The 21,260-nt window shown below is 41.4% G+C and overlaps 2 protein-coding genes across 2 annotated transcripts in view; both read left to right on the top strand.

Annotated features, from left to right (window-relative positions):
* The window catches only part of LOC135497735 (uncharacterized), a 46,075-nt gene extending 26,461 nt beyond the window's left edge, over window positions 1-19,614 (top strand). The window contains exons 11-27 of the mRNA XM_064787568.1: window positions 186-531; window positions 1,397-1,526; window positions 3,685-3,843; window positions 4,544-4,676; window positions 5,047-5,271; window positions 5,683-5,892; window positions 9,033-9,304; window positions 10,488-10,635; window positions 11,844-12,071; window positions 12,620-12,773; window positions 13,509-13,795; window positions 15,012-15,206; window positions 16,137-16,268; window positions 17,462-17,609; window positions 17,960-18,180; window positions 18,441-18,611; window positions 19,390-19,614. Of these exons, the coding sequence (XP_064643638.1) occupies window positions 186-531; window positions 1,397-1,526; window positions 3,685-3,843; window positions 4,544-4,676; window positions 5,047-5,271; window positions 5,683-5,892; window positions 9,033-9,304; window positions 10,488-10,635; window positions 11,844-12,071; window positions 12,620-12,773; window positions 13,509-13,795; window positions 15,012-15,206; window positions 16,137-16,268; window positions 17,462-17,609; window positions 17,960-18,180; window positions 18,441-18,611; window positions 19,390-19,614 (3,384 nt within the window). The remainder of the gene's footprint in view (window positions 1-185; window positions 532-1,396; window positions 1,527-3,684; window positions 3,844-4,543; window positions 4,677-5,046; window positions 5,272-5,682; window positions 5,893-9,032; window positions 9,305-10,487; window positions 10,636-11,843; window positions 12,072-12,619; window positions 12,774-13,508; window positions 13,796-15,011; window positions 15,207-16,136; window positions 16,269-17,461; window positions 17,610-17,959; window positions 18,181-18,440; window positions 18,612-19,389) is intronic.
* A 303-nt stretch (window positions 19,615-19,917) lies between these two features.
* Window positions 19,918-21,260, top strand: part of LOC135497820 (uncharacterized) — a 36,165-nt gene continuing 34,822 nt past the window's right edge. Inside the window, exons 1-2 of the mRNA XM_064787760.1 lie at window positions 19,918-20,162; window positions 20,856-21,079. Coding sequence (XP_064643830.1) covers window positions 20,003-20,162; window positions 20,856-21,079 — 384 coding nt within the window. The 5' untranslated portion in view covers window positions 19,918-20,002. The remainder of the gene's footprint in view (window positions 20,163-20,855; window positions 21,080-21,260) is intronic.

Raw genomic sequence — 21,260 nt, forward strand, 5'->3', positions numbered from 1 at the left:
TAAGGCATGTTACAAGACAACGATACTTGACTAGAATCTCACGCCGACTGTGTTGGGATCGAACTGGGAACATCTTGACCGCTGGCCGAGAGTCCGAGTCACAAGGCCACTGCGGCTCCCAGCGGTATACACGCTTTCCGTAGTTTCACGTCGCCAGGTGCTGACGTTTTTCTATTCCATTTCAGTTTAATGTGTCTAAACCTGGAGTCTACTCTGTCGTTCTCACGGTGTCGGATAAGGCCGGCAACCACGAGAGAGCAAGGGCATTCTTTACCTACGATCCTGACTCGACCATCACTATCAAAAATGGAACAAGCATCAAAATCAAAGGCGCTGTCAACAACGCAGCAATTAATTGGCTGAATGACTTGCACAAGCCAATCATCATGACATACAGTAAAGGCCGTTATATCAACCTGAACTACGCTCATGGGAAATGGCTTGGAGGGATTCAGAAATGCTATGGTATGAATGACACATACGATGAAGCCACTGGTACAAGAACTACAGCACCAATCACCAATAACCAAGGTAAGTGTTATATGTATAGTACCCCCAGGTATATGTCACGGCTTAACCCGCCGGCCATGAGGGAATTCCTTTATGGCCCAGTGGTTGGCGCGTTGGCCCCAGAGTGGAAGTTAAGCAACGTTGAGCGCGGTCAACCTTTGGATCGGTGACCGGCGCGTACAATACATCTGGCAGACCTTCCCACGCGATGCGAGCTCTGGATTTGTAGCTCGGTACTGAGACGCACGAAGCGCTAAGTAGGATCGCGGACGATCCACGTTGAGCGCGGTCAACCTTTGGATCGGTGACCGGCGCGTACAATACATTATATACTAAATATATATTACCCGATAGGGCCATTGCCGCCTTGAACCACCTTGCTACTAGCCGCCACGACCGCCCTGAACCACAACATTGACAAACAAACAAACAAAAACTTACAGAACAATAATATTGTAACAGAATGTTCTACAAGAATACAAGAAAGATTTACCTTTACAATTTATTTCAACAGTGCCCGCTATAATGTTTTTCTAAGTGAAAACATTCTTTGTTTATTACCAACTGACAGATCGATATCATTTTGTTGAATCAAATAAAACTACAAATGTGAAATAATGAAGAAACGTGCGTGTTAACCAAATCATTTAGAATATAAGTAATTTTAAGTACGTGTGTTTGTTATTACGCGCATGGTGATTTTGGAAATATTTTCTTTCCAACGTCTGAAATATCAGATTTTCCAAGATAACTATGCGGTGAACTATTCTTTACCCATTGATTGATGAGTCTGACTGGCACTGATGGGCATTGAGTATAATGGCAGACCACTGAAAGCACGATTGTGTTCAATATGTATAGCAGAACAATCCTTTTCATATGACAGGCGTTGTGAAAATGGAGATAGGCTACGCGTTATTGAACCAACCCAACATCCCCATCCGATACAGTGATGTCGACATCTTTTCAACAAAGGCATCTTTCAACATGTCAAGGGCCGATGGTGACTTTATTAAGTAAGTACCAAGTTATAGCAATATCCTTGGGGGGTTTCTAACATTGTATCATGTATAATAGTTCCAATCTTAACCTTCACATGAGGACAGTATATATGATGACTTATGGAATGCCCAAGGAGTTAATGCCATGGGCGCCAGCATGCAGATATCACAATGTATAAAGAAAGTGACTACTTGGCAAGCCCGGCTTACCAAACAGCGACTTTTTCTTGTCCTGAATGGAGAGCCGAACTCATTAATATTAAAGTAAAGTCTCCAGCTCGCCAAACAGGGTAGATTTTTTACCTGTTTAGCAAGCCCGGCTGGCCGAACAGGGTGGCTTTTTAGTGCTGTTTGGCAAGCGGCTCTCCAAACAGGACAAAAAAAGATGCCTGTTCGGCTTGCCAAATTGACCCAGCCATGTATAAATACATCCAAAAAACAAATTAGTTCAAAAAACCATTCACTTAAAAACCAGAAATATAGCCTTTCTTTCGGCAGCTGTAGATTAGGCACCAGTCTACCGATTTAGACGAGTCTAGTACCGCTGAGCTGCATTTGCTCTCTACTACCCATTGGCATTTACTTCTTAGTCTTTCAGTTAAGCAATTCATCACTATGTTACATTGTATGTACAGCTGTTTTTACAACTGAGCCCAATTTTAAGGCAATGGTCCTGTTGTGTTCTTTTATCCCCTATGTGCCGCTAGTGTACACACTCATGAATAAGTAATGAGTGTTGCCATGGTAGAGCTACGCCAATCCAGTGGGTAGATTGTAAAATTGAAGGAAGTGGCTATTTGGCAAGCCCGGTGTAGAAGTTTAAAATGTCCTAGGATAAAATGTCCGGGAACAAAGGATTCTATTATGCGCTGAGCTATTGACGGTCATTGCCTCTATAGAACCATATGCCATAATCTGTCAGAATACAATAGGCCCAGACACTTTTTCTAGGGGGACACTTTTTACTTTTACACCGGCTTACCAAACGGCGACTTTTTCTTGTCCTGAATGGAGAGCCGAACTCATTAATATTAAAGTAAAGTCTCCAGCTCGCCAAACAGGGTAGATTTTTTACCTGTTTGGCAAGCCCGGCTGGCCGAACAGGGTGGCTTTTTAGTGCTGTTTGGCAAGCGGCTCTCCAAACAGGACAAAAAAATATGCCTGTTCGGCGAGCGGCTTGCCAAATACACCCGGCCAAAAATTGAATTTAGCAATAATAGCTCACAGTGTTGAAAAATAGATTGTACTTGAATAAGTTTACTTTTGTACTTCGCAACAACAAGGTTACAAGTAACACATGTGAACACTTTGTATCCTGTGCATGTAGTATTCGGTGGATAAGACCCCTTTGATGCAGGTGTGCAGTTTATAATTGATCATGACCGTGATCTATCTGTCATCCCGTAATCATTTCAGGCCAGGTAACCATTGAAATGTGATGTCGGTTGGAACAGTGCCAGAACATTCCCTTCCATTGTTAGAACCTCCAAAAATGTGTTGACAAATTCAATGCAACAATGTTCTGTTAGCAGTTACTTAAGCTTTATGATGGACTATGAGGGCTAATTATGTTTATTTAAGTGGATCTCGTAACCCTGACTGCAGTAATTTAATACACTCGTACTATTTGATTTTTCGAGAATAAAAAAAATCAAACTAAAGTGAACATATATGTAACTACGGCTCTGTGATTTTACACTACGTTTCTACTACCCTAGACCACATCGGATTTATTGTTATCTTCCCTCAATAAGCATGAGCCTTATCCCTCAACACCAAAGAATAGGGATTCACAGGCGCGGCTTTCATCAAAGGACGGAAAACAGCCGAGATCGACAAAAATACCTCACTATTATTGCTCTAAAATCGTTATTTTTCAGTCAATATAAAATTTTAAAGAGCTATTTGTGATAGGGATACATTTGTTAGCGAACTGCCTCGTTCCCAAAAGCGACACAACACATTGTTTTACCTTTTATTTCCTTAGTGACTCGGACATATTCCTGAGATACACGAACAGAATGGCCCATCAAGGGTCCCCAGGCCAATCTTGATAACAAGTACCCCTACAAAGGCTTCGGAATGGGGGTACTTACGGAATGTATAAGCAAGTTGCATTTGTAAAAATTGACAAACATGAAAAATTGACATTGACTATGTTCTCTTCTTTCAGATTCTCCATCAAGGTGACAGATTACATGGACAGATTTTTAGTTGAAAATGTAATTGTGGGGACGGACTCTACTCCACCAGTAATCAACGACTTATGGCTGACGAGGGAAGGCTCGGGAAGACTGGCCGTGCACAACTCAGATGACCTCCAATCTATGATGTAGGTGTCAGTTAAAGCGTTCATACATGATCGAACTAATTAAACTTTAGTCCAACAAAAAGAAATACCAACATAATCATTCATTTCTGTTAGTATATCTGTATATGATTATCGTAAGAACTACATGTGAACCTAGTACCTATTTTACCCATACCTAATTTACCCATACCTAATTTACCTGTACCTACTTTACCCGTACCTATTTTACCTCGTACCTATTTTACCTCGTACCTATTTTACCTCGTACCTATTTTACCGTACCTGTTTTACCTGTACCTAATTTACCTGTACCTATTTTACCTACATTCGTGAACCTCACGTCTACAGGACGTTCGTTACGACATCTAGGAGATCAACGAAACCAGGTGATGAACGATTGGGTAAATCTTAAAGTATTCTATAGGACCGTTTCTGATTGACATCAAGCTCGATATAATGCACAATATGGTCGTTCGATGTCACTCAGCAAATTCAAATTCGATCAATTATGGACAATGCATGTTGGCGTCACCATGTTGTCCATTTGTCATGACGACATTCTTGGCCTTTGTTTCGATTCCGTAGTAATACATGCATTGATCAATGCGAATCATGTTCACCCTCGTATTTAGGCATTCGACACTTTGATCGACGCCTAAAAATATTTTGCTCGCCCAAGATAACCTAGGTTAGCTAATAATTTATTGTTCTGCCGTTCTAGCTTTGAATGGGAGGCTTATGACTTTCATTCTGGGTTGAGAGAAATATCGTGGTGCATCTATGATAACCAAACCGACCCAAAGGGAATAATTCACCATGGCAATCAGAGCGTTGGACACCAGGGGCTGCATGAGGTCAGTAGACAGGCATCTTCAAGAGAAGCAATGAAAACATGTAGTCAATAGCATAATGGAATAGAATGATCTGGTCCTTGGTGACATAATATTTTCTTGGAGGATGCAGTGTACTTTGTTGATAAAAAAATGCAAATAAAATCATATAACTTTTGTTTCTTTTTGTCAGATATGGTTCTGGGGGAAACTTACCCTGTTTGGGATTCATTGATTAGATTGATCCCTTTACTGGAAAAGGAATGCTGCCATCTCGTCCTAACATTTAAATATAGGGCCTACGTGTATCCGACTCCAAGGGTTCTTGAATAATAAAAAAACTTCGCTTCTTCCGATTGCCCTTACCTGTATTCGGATTTATGTCTTGTTTCAGACCCTGGCCACTTGCAAGAGTGAATATGCTAATACAAGACACGGACCAGATTGCTACTGCGTCGCATATCTTGGCTGTTTTCATAAGGACTTCGAATTCAAACCGTTCGTCTCTGCCAACAACGGCCTCCATCCGAACCGTACAAAAGGGCAGCACAACGGAGACTATTTCGTAGAGATCACGGCGAAGAATTGGGCCATGTTGGAGTCGAAAGTTACCATAAAGGTGAGCAATGAAAGATTGAAATCTATGAAAGCTTCTCATTTGATGATGTTGATCAGGATTATACTGCATTTGGCTGAATTACCTAAGTCTGTACACAAACAGTTATGGAACTTGCTAGAATGAGATTATGAAATTTTCCTCTCTTTTTCATTTCGTCTGCGAGCAATTTTTTTTTCGTAATTGCAAAAATCCAAAGAAATTGATGTAGGATGCACTTACAGAACGTATATTTTTTTTCAAATTGTAAATGTAATACTTTATCATTACGTGTAGTCACTGGTAACGTTTTAATTGCTCAGAAACAACAATAAATAATTGTCATTGACCTCAAGACCCTTGTCAGGTGAGCCAATGATCACTGACACTTTTTGCACTTCATATAGGCATGATATGTATCGTTGTTATTTTCAGGTAACTATTGACGCATCTCCTCCAAGGCCTGGTGCCGTCGTTGATGGGATGTCGGGTGAGCCTGATGTTGACTACCAGAGTAGCCGGTTTCTAACTGCTCACTGGAAGGGCTTCTTTGACCATGAGAGCGGAATTGCCTACTACCAATTTATCTGGGGTACCAGCTGTGCTAATGCTAGTGTTTTCGGCATATCCTACGACAATTCAAAGGTATTTTCTTAGTCTTAGTCTTACTTAAACAAGTAGACAGTCAGGTATGTTAAGTGAGATTAATCAGACTCAACGTGTAGGACTTCAAAAACGACTTTGTCAGGTGTATAGTACCCCCAGGTATATGGCACGGCTTAACCCGCCGGCCATGAGGGAATTCCTTTATGGCCCAGTGGTTGGCGCGTTGGCCCCAGAGTGGAAGTTAAGCAACGTTGAGCGCGGTCAACCTTTGGATCGGTGACCGGCGCGTATAATACATCAGGGAATGCAATTAAACTTTTTTTAAGCATGCACAGGGGAATACAATCAAACTTGCTGTGAGGTTTCTAACCACCTTTCGGAGCGTGACTTTCTTAATAGATCACTAACGACAACTCCGTATGACCAAAACAGAAGATTTGAAGTTAGTAAACACTTTCAATGAACTAGGCTTCTCTTAATATGTAAATTGATACCCATTAGCCTCATAACACACAAATTATTGGTTCACATTTTTTTCTTCGTCGATTTCCTCCTTGAAATCTATCATTACAGGTCTTATTATTTTGCATAGCCTAGCTAAATGTGTATGCAGGCTTGTCTCTCGTCAAATTTATTCAGTGAATCTCTAGTTTTTGGAGAAAAGCTGTTTTTGTGGTCATTTGTCCGTTGATTTCGTTGATATTTTGGGAGATGTCCGTTTACTCGATAACTGCTTTTAAAATCAAATAAAAGGTTTTTAAGGTATGTGATATGAATTAATATTACTACTGGTCGAGTGGGATTGACGTTGGACGTTGACTGTTGAACAGTTATGCGGAAATAACGAAAATATGTCCGCATTGTTGAGAGTATATTCACTTCATGAATTAGAACCTTTCCCTTTGAGAATGCCGAATTGTAAAATAGAACGTGATTGACAAATCTGTCGTTTTTCGCCAAAAATGCACACATATTTCTTAATATATCGTATATATATAGCTCGGTGATTTTATTGAAAATGTTTGCAGTTGATTTACATGTTTGAATGGTTTAAAAACAAAATTTTTAGAAGCGAGAAATAAAAAAATAGTTTTTGGCGCCAATGATGTCGGCAATGGCAGATTTGAATTAAGATTCGAGTCGATTCTTTTGGAAGCCGAAAGTGCAGATGCACAGGGCAATTGCATTTAGAAAGCTCCGCCGACTGATAGTCAAACCATTCCCTGGAGTGCTCGAAAACCTGGAATCAGTGTGTACTTCCGCTTGAAAAGTTCGCGGGTGAAGGGGTTTTCTTCATCATGATATTGATAATGACAATGATGATGATGGTTTAAGAGCGCTGGCGGATCCAGGAACTGGAAGAAGAGGGAGCGTGCGCTGCATTTCTCATCAAAATTGCTGCACTACAGGTGTGTTCCAAAATTTCATGGTCAATTTCAAAGATTCTATAACAATCAGGGGGCGTACCTCTGGTGCACCCCTTGGATACGCCCCCGATAAACGTTCATGGATGAAAGTAGAAATAAAGCTTTAAAAAAAAACGATATAAGATTCGCCAGGGTTTGAATCTAATTCGAATCCGCGCCTGATAAACGTTCATGGATGAAAAAATGGAAAGAAGACCTTTTAAAAAAATGAAAAAATACATTCGCCGGGATTTGAACCCGTGACCACCCAATCTAAAGCACAGCGCTCTAACCGCTGAGCTATCAGGGCGTTCATGTTTGACTTGAGATATTCGGCAATCTGAAGACAGGCCTTAGGGTATGCGCCATGATTGTGGCTAGGTCACGCTGGCGGAAGAGTAATTGGGTGCAAATAGTTCCAAGGTAACCGTATAACTCAATATTACTATATATATTTCTTAATATATCGTATATATATAGCTCGGTGATTTTATTGAAAATGTTTGCAGTTGATTTAAATGTTTGAATGGTTTAAAAACAAAATTTTTAGAAACGAGGTCAACAGGGTCAAAAGAAATAAATTTTGGCGCCAATGATGTCGGCAATGGCAGATTTGAATTAAGATTCGAGTCGATTCTTTTGGAAGCCGAAAGTGCGGATGCACAGGGCAATTGCATTTAGAAAGCTCCGCCGACTGATAGTCAAACCATTCCCTGGAGTGCTCGAAAACCTTGAAAAGTTCGCGGTTGAAGGGGTTTTCTTCATCATGATATTGATAATGATAATAATGATGATGGTTTAAGAGCGCTGGCGGATCCAGGAACTGGAAGAAGAGGGAGTGTGCACTGTATTTCTCATCAAAATTGCTGCACTACAGGTTGGTTCCAAACGCGCCAACCACTTGGCCATAAAGGAATTCCCTTATGGGCGGCGGGTTAAGCCGTGCCATATACCTGGGGGTACTATACAATGTTAACTATTCAATGTGACCGCGAGCTTTTTCATCGGTCAGCTACTTTCCCGGCAATGTGCAAACTTGTTAAATTCCTAGAAATCTTTCGGAGTAAACTATGTCAAAATTAACCATTTCATTAGCGGAATACATTTTATTCAAAACCAGGTACTTTGATAAGTACGAGTTTAAGCGCGTAACTAATGTATCTGTAGCTTATAATTTAGCGATCTTTGTCTGTAGTTTGACAACTTTGATTGAGTGTTTTGATCGGAACCGTAACAACGTTAGTTCACTCCCACTCTCCTATTTATTTTCGTCTGCATGCCTGACACAAGTTTCAAGCCGGTGTAACATCTGTGGTTGTTTCCCATGTGTCAGTGTTTCCAAACAATAGGCAGCTAGAGAGACCACGACTTTTCAATAGGGGGGATACACAGAAAAACTTGTCAATCTATTTTTGAGCGTTCCCAAACAATGAGGGGAAACACTCAAAAACAGAAACACTCAAAAACATTACACCGGGTTGCCGTAGAAAGTATTTTGCTATTTCACCAAATCAATCTATTCGTGAAAATTCTGAAGTCACATCAAAGTGGCGTTCAGAAGAACAATTAGTTGAGATGAAGTTGTTGCAATGACAGCTTATGACATGACATTTGGGTTTAAGAAGGGAGTTGCTCTGTTGTGTTGTCCTTTTGACCTCACTTGGGCTGTGTCCCTCGATATTATATTAGTTTCAGTGGCCTGTGGTAACCAATCTCATTGTGAACCTGACGCCGATAGGCTTGTTATTTTACATTCATCTTGTCTATTTTTAGGTCAAGAAAACTACAAGGGGTATCACGAGATGGATTGCACCAGCCGGCGGACGGTATTTCATCACGGTGGTCGCCTTCAATATTGCCTTAGACCATTCTATACCTGTGTGTTCCGATGGCGTCATAGTTGATGAGACAGGCCCGGTTTTCGGTGAACTCACTGTCGAAAACACCAAAACTATACCAGGCCTTGTCAAAGAAAATGGAACTGTGTACTTTGTTGGAGTTGATAGGAAGAAGATACGGATAAGGAACCCATCGAAGTTGTGCATGTAGGTATACTTTAGTGTCTGAATGGTAGATACAATCTCGGTTAAGACGCAGGGAGACCAGTGACATTGTGGATAGAGCGTCATTTTCGAAACCATGTGGTCGTTGGTTTGACTCTCGCTGTGTCCTCAAGTAACCCAATCAACCTTAAATTGCATCAGCTGAAAACGGAGGTTACATGTATCTTTGTGTCTTTACCCGGGAAAGCAAAAGACCAAAAGTGAGAATTGGTACTTGAAGTATGATCGGAGCACGTACAGAACGCCAATCCTGATTTTGCGGACGAATACTCTCCGGAGAATAACGCTCCGAAGTGCAGAGCGAAATTTGAAAAAGAAGAAGTTGACGATTAAGGCGGAGAGCCTCTTCTTCCTTTGCATGATGAGTGTAATTGATGAAGGGTTTCATGCATGTATTTACCGATCATTATTGAAGTGAATAATTCATGAATTATGTGCATCTGTAAATGAGTTTTCCAGATTTTTTACACGATGCAATATACAGTATAAGAAAAACAATGCAATCGGTGATAATCATTTTATGGTCTCCCCAGTGACGAATAAGCGTCTATACCGACCAATTACAAATATGTAGGAATATGAGATTTTCAGATCTAGAATCTGTTTCAATAATGATGAAATGGCATGAACTAGCAGGATTCAAGCACAAATCTGTGTGTATTATACGCGCTGGTCACCGATCCAAAGGTTGACCGCGCTCGACGTTGCTTAACTTCCACTCTAGGGCCAACGCGCCAACCACTGGGCCATAAAGGAATCCCCTCACGGCTGGCGGGTTAAGCCGTGCCATATACCTGGGGGTACTATACATCATTCCCCCCTTCGGACAGAGATGGATCGTCCTCGATCCTACTTAGTGCTTCAAGCGTCTCAGTACCGAACTACAAATCCAGAGCTCGCATCGCGTGGGAAGGTCTGCCAGATGTATTGTACGCGCCGCTCACCGATCAAAAGATTGACCGCGCTCAACGTTGCTTAACTTCCACTCTGGGGCCAACGCGCCAACCACTGGGCCATAAAGGAATTCCCTCATGGCTGGCGGGTTAAGCCGTGCCATATACCTGGGGGTACTATACACTGTGGCCATGGGTCCGTTGTTTCAATATGTAGGGCCTCATTAACATCAATGACGTTTATATGTTTTTTCTTTTTCTTCACTCACTAGCACCAATGCCACAAATACTACTGACATCACAATCTACCCAGACTCAACGTTTTCGAATGGGACGATAAAGACCGAAGGTACAGACTTCTGCGAGGCAAAACACCCAATGTCATTAACATCGTCTACGCCATTAACAAAGGATCGTTATGTAAGTACTAAATACTCGGGTGACGCTGTTGTGTGCACGATATCTAGGGAACAAAATATGTCACTGATTTAATAACACTATTTACTTTAGGTGATTCAATATCGTCATTCAACACGTAGGTCCGAATTTGACATTACGTTTTTCTGCCCTTGAACAGAAAAAAAACGCGTTTAGGCCTAAAGGTCTTTGAAAGCACATTTCGGATGATTTATTTAGAAAAGGTATATAGGAGGGATATATCCGAAATGTGCTTTCAAAGACCTGCAGGCCTAAACGCTTTTTTTCTGTTTATCTGTTCTTTTTATTTCGAGCACTGCTAATGCCGCAAGTACCACTGCGCGTGATAAAACGGGATTGCAAGAAACGTCCTCGTCCCTAAGATCCATAAGCCAGGCAAAAAGAAGCTGGGTGCTGTTTGTCTAGTGTAATGGCACCCAGGGTGCTTATTGTCCAGTCGATCTCGAACCTGGGTACCATTTGTCGGCACCCAGGACGACATCCACCCTTTCAGCCAAAGTGGCTATGTTCAAAAATCAACCATGCTTCCCGTCAGAGTAGTCCTAGCTACACTAAACAATGATATATATATTAAACATCGTATATAATACTGGTTATTAAAATCTACCTGGGGTGACACAAACTGCATTGTTTAGAATTAGGCTTGTTTGTCGCCTCTGGCTATGTAATAATCGCACAAAGCAGCAGTGACCCATATAGACCATGGGGCGTGCTGGAAAAAGATGCTTAAGAAGGAAATTTAATTGACTCTCTTTGCAACTACAAAAGAACACTTGTTCTTAGGTACTTTGGGGGTGCTCTTTCCAAATCTGCAATGTTCTCCTTTGTAAATATCCTCAACTCAAAGGAGGTGTTAAACCCTGCTGCCCTCTGTTGGATTAGTAATAGGGAGGGCGGCTGATCTATGGAACAGCCTCCTTGCTATTGTTTGGGGTTGAGGAATTAGGGTCAGGCTTCGGTCGGGAACAATTGACGATTTTGAGGGAAGATAACATATGAACCGAATCGGGATCAAGGGCTTAAGAAACGTAATGGACATCAAAAGGCGGATTTGATGTCCTTCTTGTAATCATTTCTCATGACTTCATTGACACTGGAGATGCGAATGAGTCCATAAAACATATGTTTTAACGATTACTACGGTGGAAATTACTGCCTTTGACGTAAAAGCTTCAAATCATAACTTCCAGATATCGGTGAATTGGACAGCGTCTGATGGAGAGAGTGGGATCGACGGTTACCAATTCGGATTGATGACGAACCCCAATGAAAGTCAGGCCCCGGATATACTTCCATTCGAACAAACCAACTTTGGCAATGTCGGCCACCACAAGCGGCATCACCCCGGTCTTAGCGCCGGTAGAGAGTTTTATATTATTCTAAAAGCAAAGAACAAAGCAATGTTGATAACCACAAAGGTACGGTAGGCTAGAGGTAGTTAGTATTTTACTGGGTGCCTGGCCAATTCCAATTATATGTGACCCGCCATGGCAAAATGAGTCGCATGTCGCTCCTAGCCTGACAGGTTGAGGCGGACTGGTTGTTCATTTCACTATTGTCTGCCTTTTGTGATATCTGAATATATCAATTTCTTCTATTATGTCTAGGTGTCATTTTAGGCTCATCTTCTGTGCGACATGCGACTCATTTTGCCGTGGTGGGCCACATATGTGACTGAATTTCATCGCAAAATGATTTGAAATATCTTACTGAAAACATCATATTTATGATAAATGACAATCTTAACAAAACCGGTCGTGTTCATCGAAAACCAAATACCACTATCGCATCTTTTTTTACTTGAAGAAATATATTTTTGATCATGGTCATACGACCAAAATGAGATACACCTAAATGCTTTTGGGTTCATCATCAATTCACCTCAACCTATGTTTATTGAGTAATAAGTTATAGCATGTCTCGGTAGCCTAATCGTTATTTGAGTGGTTCCGCTTTCCCTTCTCAGGTGTTTGGTCCATTTGTGGTTGAGGTTACACCCCCGAAATTCAATGGGAAGATCATGGTTCGCGCCGTACAGGGGGAACTTGTACCAGAATGGCACCCCATGGACTTCACTGATGGTGAATCAGCTGGTCCCCACAAGTACGAAGTTGCGCTTGGTACGTATTACATGCGACCCAACATAATTTTGTTTGTGTATATCCAATTGTCTAATCTGTAGCTTCATCTCTGATCTCATTATACAGGTATGTATGTATGTGACGTATCAAAACTGTGTGGAGCCTAAAAATCGATGCCTCAATCGGTTTTTGCCGTTGACATAGCTTCGATTGAATTCCTTAAGGTGCCGGATTATGTTACCAAAATAGGCGGGGCATCGTGACTTAAACATTCAATTACTGCCAAGTATCACTAAATTTCAACTCTATCGAATAGCTAGATGTATGTTTCATAAGTAACAGGCACAAAAGATTTCAAAAGAATCCTCTTATTTTGGCTGATTACTAATACAAATGCATTGCTGACAAAATTCAACTTACTGCCCTTTTTTGGAATAATGGGTGATATGAATAAAGACTAGCAAATGCTTTTATCTAAATCTCCATGTACATTTACACTAGGCCTTCCTGTACAAAACCGGAGTAAAAGCATTTGCTAGTCTTTATTCATATCACCCATTGAATAAGAGGATTCTTTTGAAATCTTTTGTGCTTCTTCTTTTTTATGAAACATACATCTAGCTACAGTTATAGGAACTCCACTAAGGTTTATCAATGCAAAAACGGACGTTTTAGCCATCCGAAGTTTGGTGCATCACATAAATGACCCGTTTCATATGAAAAGAATGAAATTAAAATTATTATCATCGCGTGACAGTTGTTGTCATTTTGCAGGCACCGTTCGAGGTGGAACAGACGTTGTTCCATGGTCTTCGTTATCACCAGGAGCAGGTTGTCAGTTAACTTCACCGCCAGGCTGTAGCCACATCAACATGAAGTCAGGCTCCAGGCAACTACATTCTGGTGACAGTTATTACGTATCAATCAAAGCTACCAACTTTGCTGGACTATCCGTTGTCGCAACATCTGATGTCGTACAACATTTCAGTGATCCACCTGCGAAGGGAGTGGTGATCGATATTGCACCAGCTTATGCAAGATCGGTTGAGTCGTTTCCTACTGTGAGTCCGAGGATACCTTTTCCCTATCTTTCATTCTCATGTACCACTGACAATATCTTTCAATTATCTTTCATTACTATGTCAGTTAGGTAGTATCGTCAAAAATGGTGCGGACACCCACTTTAGACGATTGGCCAATCAGATGCCACAGTAAGAGGTTGAGCCATCCGTGTGCGATTCCCAAACAATTCAAGAAGCGGAAATGAAAACGCCTATAACCCCCCCCCCCCCCTCCCCAAACCAAATCATCGACGTAATCTACAATAGTTCTCAAGCCATGAAATAGAGATGGACAGATGTGATAAAAGTCTCAATTTATGTAGCTGCAAGTGCAAGTAAAACTGTTCGATATCATATGTAACTGCTTCCCGCATGAAATACAGTTCTTGATGACGCCATACTTATGCAAGTATCAATTCGTGTCTTTTCCCCCCCCCCCCCCCCCTCCTCAAGGGTACGACACCTTATCACCCTATAACGACATCTTAAGGCTCAAGCATCACCCTTTTTTCACCAATGCTACTTTTTCTTTCGTCAAGACATCACCATCAACAATATATCAGTTATCACCATCAAATAAAGTAACTGGACTAATTTTACTGGCTAAGGCTGTATGTTCGACAAGACATCGACACATTAGCATCCTTATTCTTTCCAGCTTCGCCAAATTTTCACTAAAGGAAAAATAAATACTACTCAAGCATCGGCAAAGATTAGTGGTGATAGCCTAACTACCCTTGAGGAGGAGGGGGGGGGGGGGGGACAAGAAACGAATTGATACTTGCATTAAAATCGATAGCGCTATATACGGACAGGGGATTTTCTCATGATAACCCCAACCTTTTTTTGAGTACACACTCCGGAGAATGACTTTTCCTCAATCATGTTGAAATATCACTGTAATTTAAGGGATCGTTTGTCATATTGACAAAATGTGGGCTGGCTTTCTTTCATTGTTGTGAGCTGAAAAAAGTTATCTCTTATCCAGTTTTACTAAGATATTGCCCAATAATAGGAACACATCGAAAAATTGTTGCAAAACCAGGCATTTTGATTCAAATTTGGAAAAAAGGACACTAGGGGTGTTCTAGTTTTCTTCTGGAGGTGATTTTCTCCAGGGAGTATTCCTTCTCCAGGGCGGGCTGAGCGTTTATACGTGACACTACGGTTATGCGCCAATTAGGTTTATTGGCCTACTGATATTATACATTTTCAGCCGGAAAATGACATAGACTACCAGCTCAACACCACATCTCTGAAAGCCTCATGGTATGGGTTCGACAGACCGTACAATTCCATTAAATATCTTGCCGCAGTAGGGACGTCTCCAGGAAGCCAAGATGTTGCTAGCTCAAGAGAAGTTACAGGCTCATTTTACCAGTTCAATGATCTAGAACTGTCAGCGTATAAGGTATAAAGACGTTTCGTTATTTGTGTTATTGTGGGATAATGACGAAGCTATATATTCGATTTTGTGACTAGGCCAAGTCGACAATCCCGATTATCGTTTCAGATCTGATGTAGTCTCTTGTACATATGTGGTACATTGTGCAATCACCCTTACAATATTTGTGACCCGCCATGGCAAAATGAGTCGCATGTCGCTCCTAGCCTGACAGGTTGAGACGGACTGGTTGTTCATTTCACTATTGTCTGCCTTTTGTGAAATCTGAATATATCAATTTCTTCTATTATGTCCAGGTGTCATTTTAGGCTCATCTTCTGTGCGACATGCGACTCATTTTGCCGTGGTGGGCCACATTTTAGTCAAAGATCTTAAACAAGAATCCGACAACAGTCATGTGACGATTGCACATGTTCCTGTAAATAGGGAACTGATCTGCAACAAGAATATGATAAGACACGTTTGTATTTATAATTACGACTCGGGCATAATGTGCTTCAGAATCTTTTAAATCTAAAAAAATGACAAACATTAAAGGTTTGTTGTTTTTAATGCTACAGTTGATCATCGATCATGTCGGTTGTGTGACTTCTCCCAGTTATTTGAATTCTAGCATGAACGTTATTAAAAACATTGATGGGAACTAAGATCCCAACTGATACATTCCCCCCAAATGTTTTTATTCTCGACCGGGCAAGAGCTGGCAACCAGGTTGTCGACTGATAATGTCCAGCAGACTTGTCTGAATCTCTATTGTACTAGAAAAACAAAGAACAACTCAGGGAACCATTTATTAACCCTCAGTGAAGGATAAGTTGCTTCTTTGGCATGGTTCAAGGTACAGGATATCCCTTGTTCGAATACAACTCCATGTTGCTCTGATCTCGACACCTCAATAAATGCATTTCTATTTCACATTGCCTAATGATGATGAAGACTTACTACACGACGATTTGGGCCAGTAATGGAAATGGTGAGATAAGTGTAAGTTCTGATGGCGTCAAGGTTCTCAGGGCAAAAGAAGTGATTGCTGCCAAGGTGTATGATGGTCCAGGCACGTGTTCACCGGTTAGTATTGCATTTGACGTATGGTCTTGCCTTCAGACAACATGAGTCAAAGAGTGTGATATACTGGCTGAATGGCCTACGTTGGCTCACTCCACACCTGTTCCCATGTCATGTCGAGTACAGAAAGAACACGAACAATGACTTCTTCGTGAAAGCGACTTGCAAACAATAGAGACCTTTCGCTACGCCGTTCTGAGAACCGCTACACCGAGAACGTTTCTCGTTCCCGATCCCGTTCCCGGAAACACTGAAACGCGTTCCGCATGGCCGTCACCGAGAAAGAGTTTGGTTTCTATGGAGATCGTCGAAATGGCGGCAAACTTGAGACGCCTTGCAAATTTCGCAATTGAAGATGATGAATTTATGGCATTTTATATCAAAAATGAAGTCTTAGGAGGCAAGGAAAATACGTTTGCGCCAGCGTGTGCATCCAATGCATGCTGCTATAAATGACTGATTTACGACCGCTTAACATGCTTAATAGGGCGATTCGGGGCAGTATGAACTTGTTTTCCCCTTCTAAAACACAGTCTCTCCACTTTACATACTACTTCAGGTGCCTTACCGCAATAGAATCCCACAAATTCGTCATTTTTTTTCTTTAACCACTGTAAACAGACGCCGAGAAAAACAGGCCTCATTCACGGAATCCAGAACGGGAACGGGCAAAGCTGCTCATCAATCGATGACGTCATACGCAAAACGCGATCGTTCTCGATCGATTTCTCGGCGGAACGGCGTAGCGAAAGGTCCCTATTGACTCGATCATCGACTTCTTCATCTGATTTCTTGTCGAATTTACAAATAAGAATTTGATTTTTGATAAATCCCTGGATGGCACCGTGAACCACATACATTTTACGGGCCCGTGCAAACATCAACCTGACAAGTGAATCGCCAACAGCTGATGTCGTCAATTACGTCATCAGATGTTGGTTCACGCTATCAGGGCTTGCAAATGACGTCACAGCGATGAAATAGATTCTGGCGGTGACGCGGCATATGACATAGGGGAGTGTCCAGGGTCTATGGTTAAGCCATTTTGAATTGCTAATCAAGTAGACCCCGGATGTAGAGGTTGGGCAAACTCTTTAGCATACAATTATGCATGCAGCACTTAGTATGTAATCCGATATATGTCGCTATACTGAATGGTATAAGGAGAGTTTTCCTCTTTCTTTTATCGTCTTTAGAGAGTCAATGAATCAACCTGTGGTAGAGATATTGATTACCAGGCTTCAGTTTCATCTTTTTCTGCCCATTGGTCAATTCCCAACAAAGTGGCGCCGTATATAACCGTGGTGTTATGGAAGATAGAGCAACAGAATGACGTCATGGACTGTATGTATAATTATATATAACTCATGTTTTTTATACCATTCACCATATTTCCAAGCTTGAACTAATTGGATAGAAAATATTTGGATTCGTATATATGTCGTTAAATTCTCCTTACATAAAGTATTCTCTAGCTGAACAAGAAGTTACAAAATCGAAAGTTCGTTATTTGAATAAATAAAGCAAACAAAACAACTATTTAATTTCAAAATCCAAGTTTTGAAGACATGTACATGTACTTCCAAACCTCCAAAGTGCCAACCAGCCTGCAGTTACTTCTGACCGCGTCGGTGGGCAGCAAACATGCGCACTATTGTAGGTAGAACTAATGGGTTCCTACCTTATACTTTCAGCAACTTTATGGGTGACCTTTGAACCGTTCCTGAGACTACCAGTGACAAACTCAATAGCTAAGGGTAACCTTGGTCTCGTCTCTGGAAAGCGGTATCGGTCTGTGGTACGGCTGTGTCACGGGGATATCTGTTTCGATGACATCTACAGTGATGGTGTCCTCGTCCTTGCAAAGCCACCTGCTGCAGGATCTATCCATGTGCAGTACCAAGAACCTAAGACGGTAGGTTCATTTATTGCCAAGGAAAGTTATTTCATAGCTGTTACGCTTATATCAGTTGTCATGCGAATAGGTATATACATTTCCAATAGCTTCTTTACGTTTTAGCAGCTAAAGTTAGCATGCGAGAACATATTGAGCTGGTTAATGCATAGTTGACTGTTATTGAGAGCGCAGGGCCTGCCCACTTTTGTCGACTCGAAGTATGATGAAGGCTTTGCGTCGAATTTGCATCCAGTTTTATTGTAAGCATTTTCTTACAGATAAATGTGATGTTTGATAGATTTGTAGACGTCGACATTCCGGAGTTGTACACCGATCTTTCCCGTTCTGTAATTGACGTCTACGAATGGACAGTGGCAGCGAGCAGGGCTCCTGGTCAACATATTGCGGACTGGAGAAAAATAGAGGTTAACGTCACAGACATAAAAAAGGTAAGGGCAACGTATGCAGTGATAAATATTCAGTGCAATTATTAGGAGGAAAAAACAAAACATGTAGCATGTAATTGGTGCTGTTTGGATCATTCATTATTTGATACATTATTTCCGGCTGGCTACATCCTTGTACTTGGACAGCAACAATATCATCAGTTATTGGACAGAGGACACACATAAATCGTCTAACTCTGATTGTGGTGCAGGCCAATATTACGACTGTTGGAACATTAGATTTGTTGAACTTGAATAATAAAAAGACAGGATAATAATCTGACTCGATTATAAAAATAGTCAGGATAGTACCGGTCTTAAATGTAGCCATATTCGACGTGAGTCCTCAACACTCCATATCAGATAATGTACAGGCTAAATAAACCATAATACACTTGCTTTTGGCAAGATCCGAACACCTCAAACGTACGTATTCAGAAATTACTATACACCATTGACTGTCAATTCGGCGGGGGGGGGGGGGGCTTTTGAACATTTATATATTACGTGAAACAGCGCCTCACAGATTTACCTTTAAGGCTGACGTTACATAGGCCTCATTCGTTCACTTCCCACATGTCACGTTCCAGCTTTACTTAACGTTCCTCGGTGAATGCACGGCCTTGTGGCATGCATTCAGTGAGGGACGAACGCATTAAGGGGAACGTGACATGTGGGAAGTGAACGAATGAGGCCTATGTAACGTCAGCCTAATCACTGTGTTACTTACTTACTTTCTTACTTAATCGTTTCATTGTTTTATAACTTCATATTCCTTTAGGCTGAATTCGTTGCGGTCCTAGACCAATCTCTATCTTTCAAGACCTGCAACCGACTTGTCTTGCGTGGTTTCTCAAAGGCTGGGCTAAGCACAACAATATCGAAAGATATCAAGAACTGCAATGATATCAAACCGCTAGCACCGGTAGTCATAGATGCATATGGCCAACCTGTCCTCGAGAAAGGTAATAGTTTTGGTAGATTCCTAGATTTCCTCTGGAACTGAAAAGTTACTGAATTGTGCAGACCATTCAGTTTAGAATTTTGGTTTTGCAGTCGAATAATGGAAAAGAAAAAATCTATTTTTGAAACGGCACGTTTTTCATTCAATTGGAAATCATTCATGCTTAGCAATATAGGTAGGCCCTTGTCCTTTTCACCCATTATAATGTCCTGCAATTTTCATTGTATTGTCGTGGATACTTGAGAAATTAAGACTGTTAAAAAAAGTCTTTAAGGTGGAGACTTCGCATCGCTACGGTGTCATCTTTTTGTTTGTTTTTTGATTCAAACTTCTAGGTAAACCTGTTACACCAAGAAGAAGTACACCGATAACGAAAAAATCTAATGAGCCCTGGCCTCACCCTGACCGAGATTTCACGCCGTACGCCAACATGCTCTCAGCTATCTGGCCTAGTCTCCGCCACGGGAACTTCACATACGCTGTCATTTTGGATGATACCTTGAATGCCTTCTCCCACTATCATCGGCCAGACAAAATGGTCTACAACGATCCATGCTCCTTACCCACTGCAATCAAATGTGGAACCACGGGTAAACAAGGAATTTTATTTTCAGGGAAAGCTAAACACCATGATAACAATAAAATCCCGTTGCTAGATAAAACAGACGTAAAATAACAATATCACTACTGTGCATGCGCACGTACAGGCAATTGACCATGCTTTTTAATAAATTCTAAAGTAGTCCTTCAGTATATCTGAATGGGGGAATTCTTCGATTTTGATTAAGGTTAGGTCCTCACCAGTTACAGTTAGCCGCATGCAGTTATGCTTTCGTAACCGCTTCGAAATGAACTCGCTGCAAGGAAGGTACAATAGTTTCAAGCTGCGTAACACATGAAAACGCAAGTCATGTCGTACAATGTCGTAGGTATTCATATTGTATTATACGCGCCGGTCACCGATCCAAAGGTTGACCGCGCTCAACGTTGCTCAACTTCCACTCTGGGGCCAACGCGCCAACCACTGGGCCATAAAGGAATTCCCTCATGGCCGGCGGGTTAAGCCGTGCCATATACCTGGGGGTACTATACACATATCTAATCTGATAACTTTATCTTGCTTATTCATAAAATAATTTGATCGTGGACTTGAATTTAGAAATGTTGTTTTTGTGTTTTCACTGCATCATTATTCTGTTGAACCCGCATACCACTCCACGCCGCATTAATTTGATTTTACTTGTTGCAGGCAGGAAATTTCAGAAATAACTGATCTCTTGCAGGAAACAAGTATGCCAACATTGCCTTTGACGCGGGGACATTAGTGCATGGGAAACGATATTACATATGTATCCACGCTACTGCTGTGAACCACAAGTATGAGGAGTGGACAGAAACGCTACCTGAGGTCAACGCGTGTAGTGATGGCATCACATTAGATCTGACCGACCCCAAGCCAGGGAATGTATGGTTTGGTACTGATGAAGTCACAGAGTCACACTTTCATGTATGTTATCATATTAGCTCTTTATGTGATTTCGAGTAAATATGCCTCGCAAAGTTATATAACTTCCCGCCGCTCTTACATTATGATGACGATGATTACTCAGACGATTTGCTTTTACCTCCGCTCTTACTCCAAGACATGTTAACGACTCAGGTCGGCTTGATAAGCATTTTTCTGAAAT

This window comes from Lineus longissimus, chromosome 13 (genome assembly GCF_910592395.1).
Source record: "Lineus longissimus chromosome 13, tnLinLong1.2, whole genome shotgun sequence".
Classification (NCBI taxonomy): domain Eukaryota; kingdom Metazoa; phylum Nemertea; class Pilidiophora; order Heteronemertea; family Lineidae; genus Lineus; species Lineus longissimus.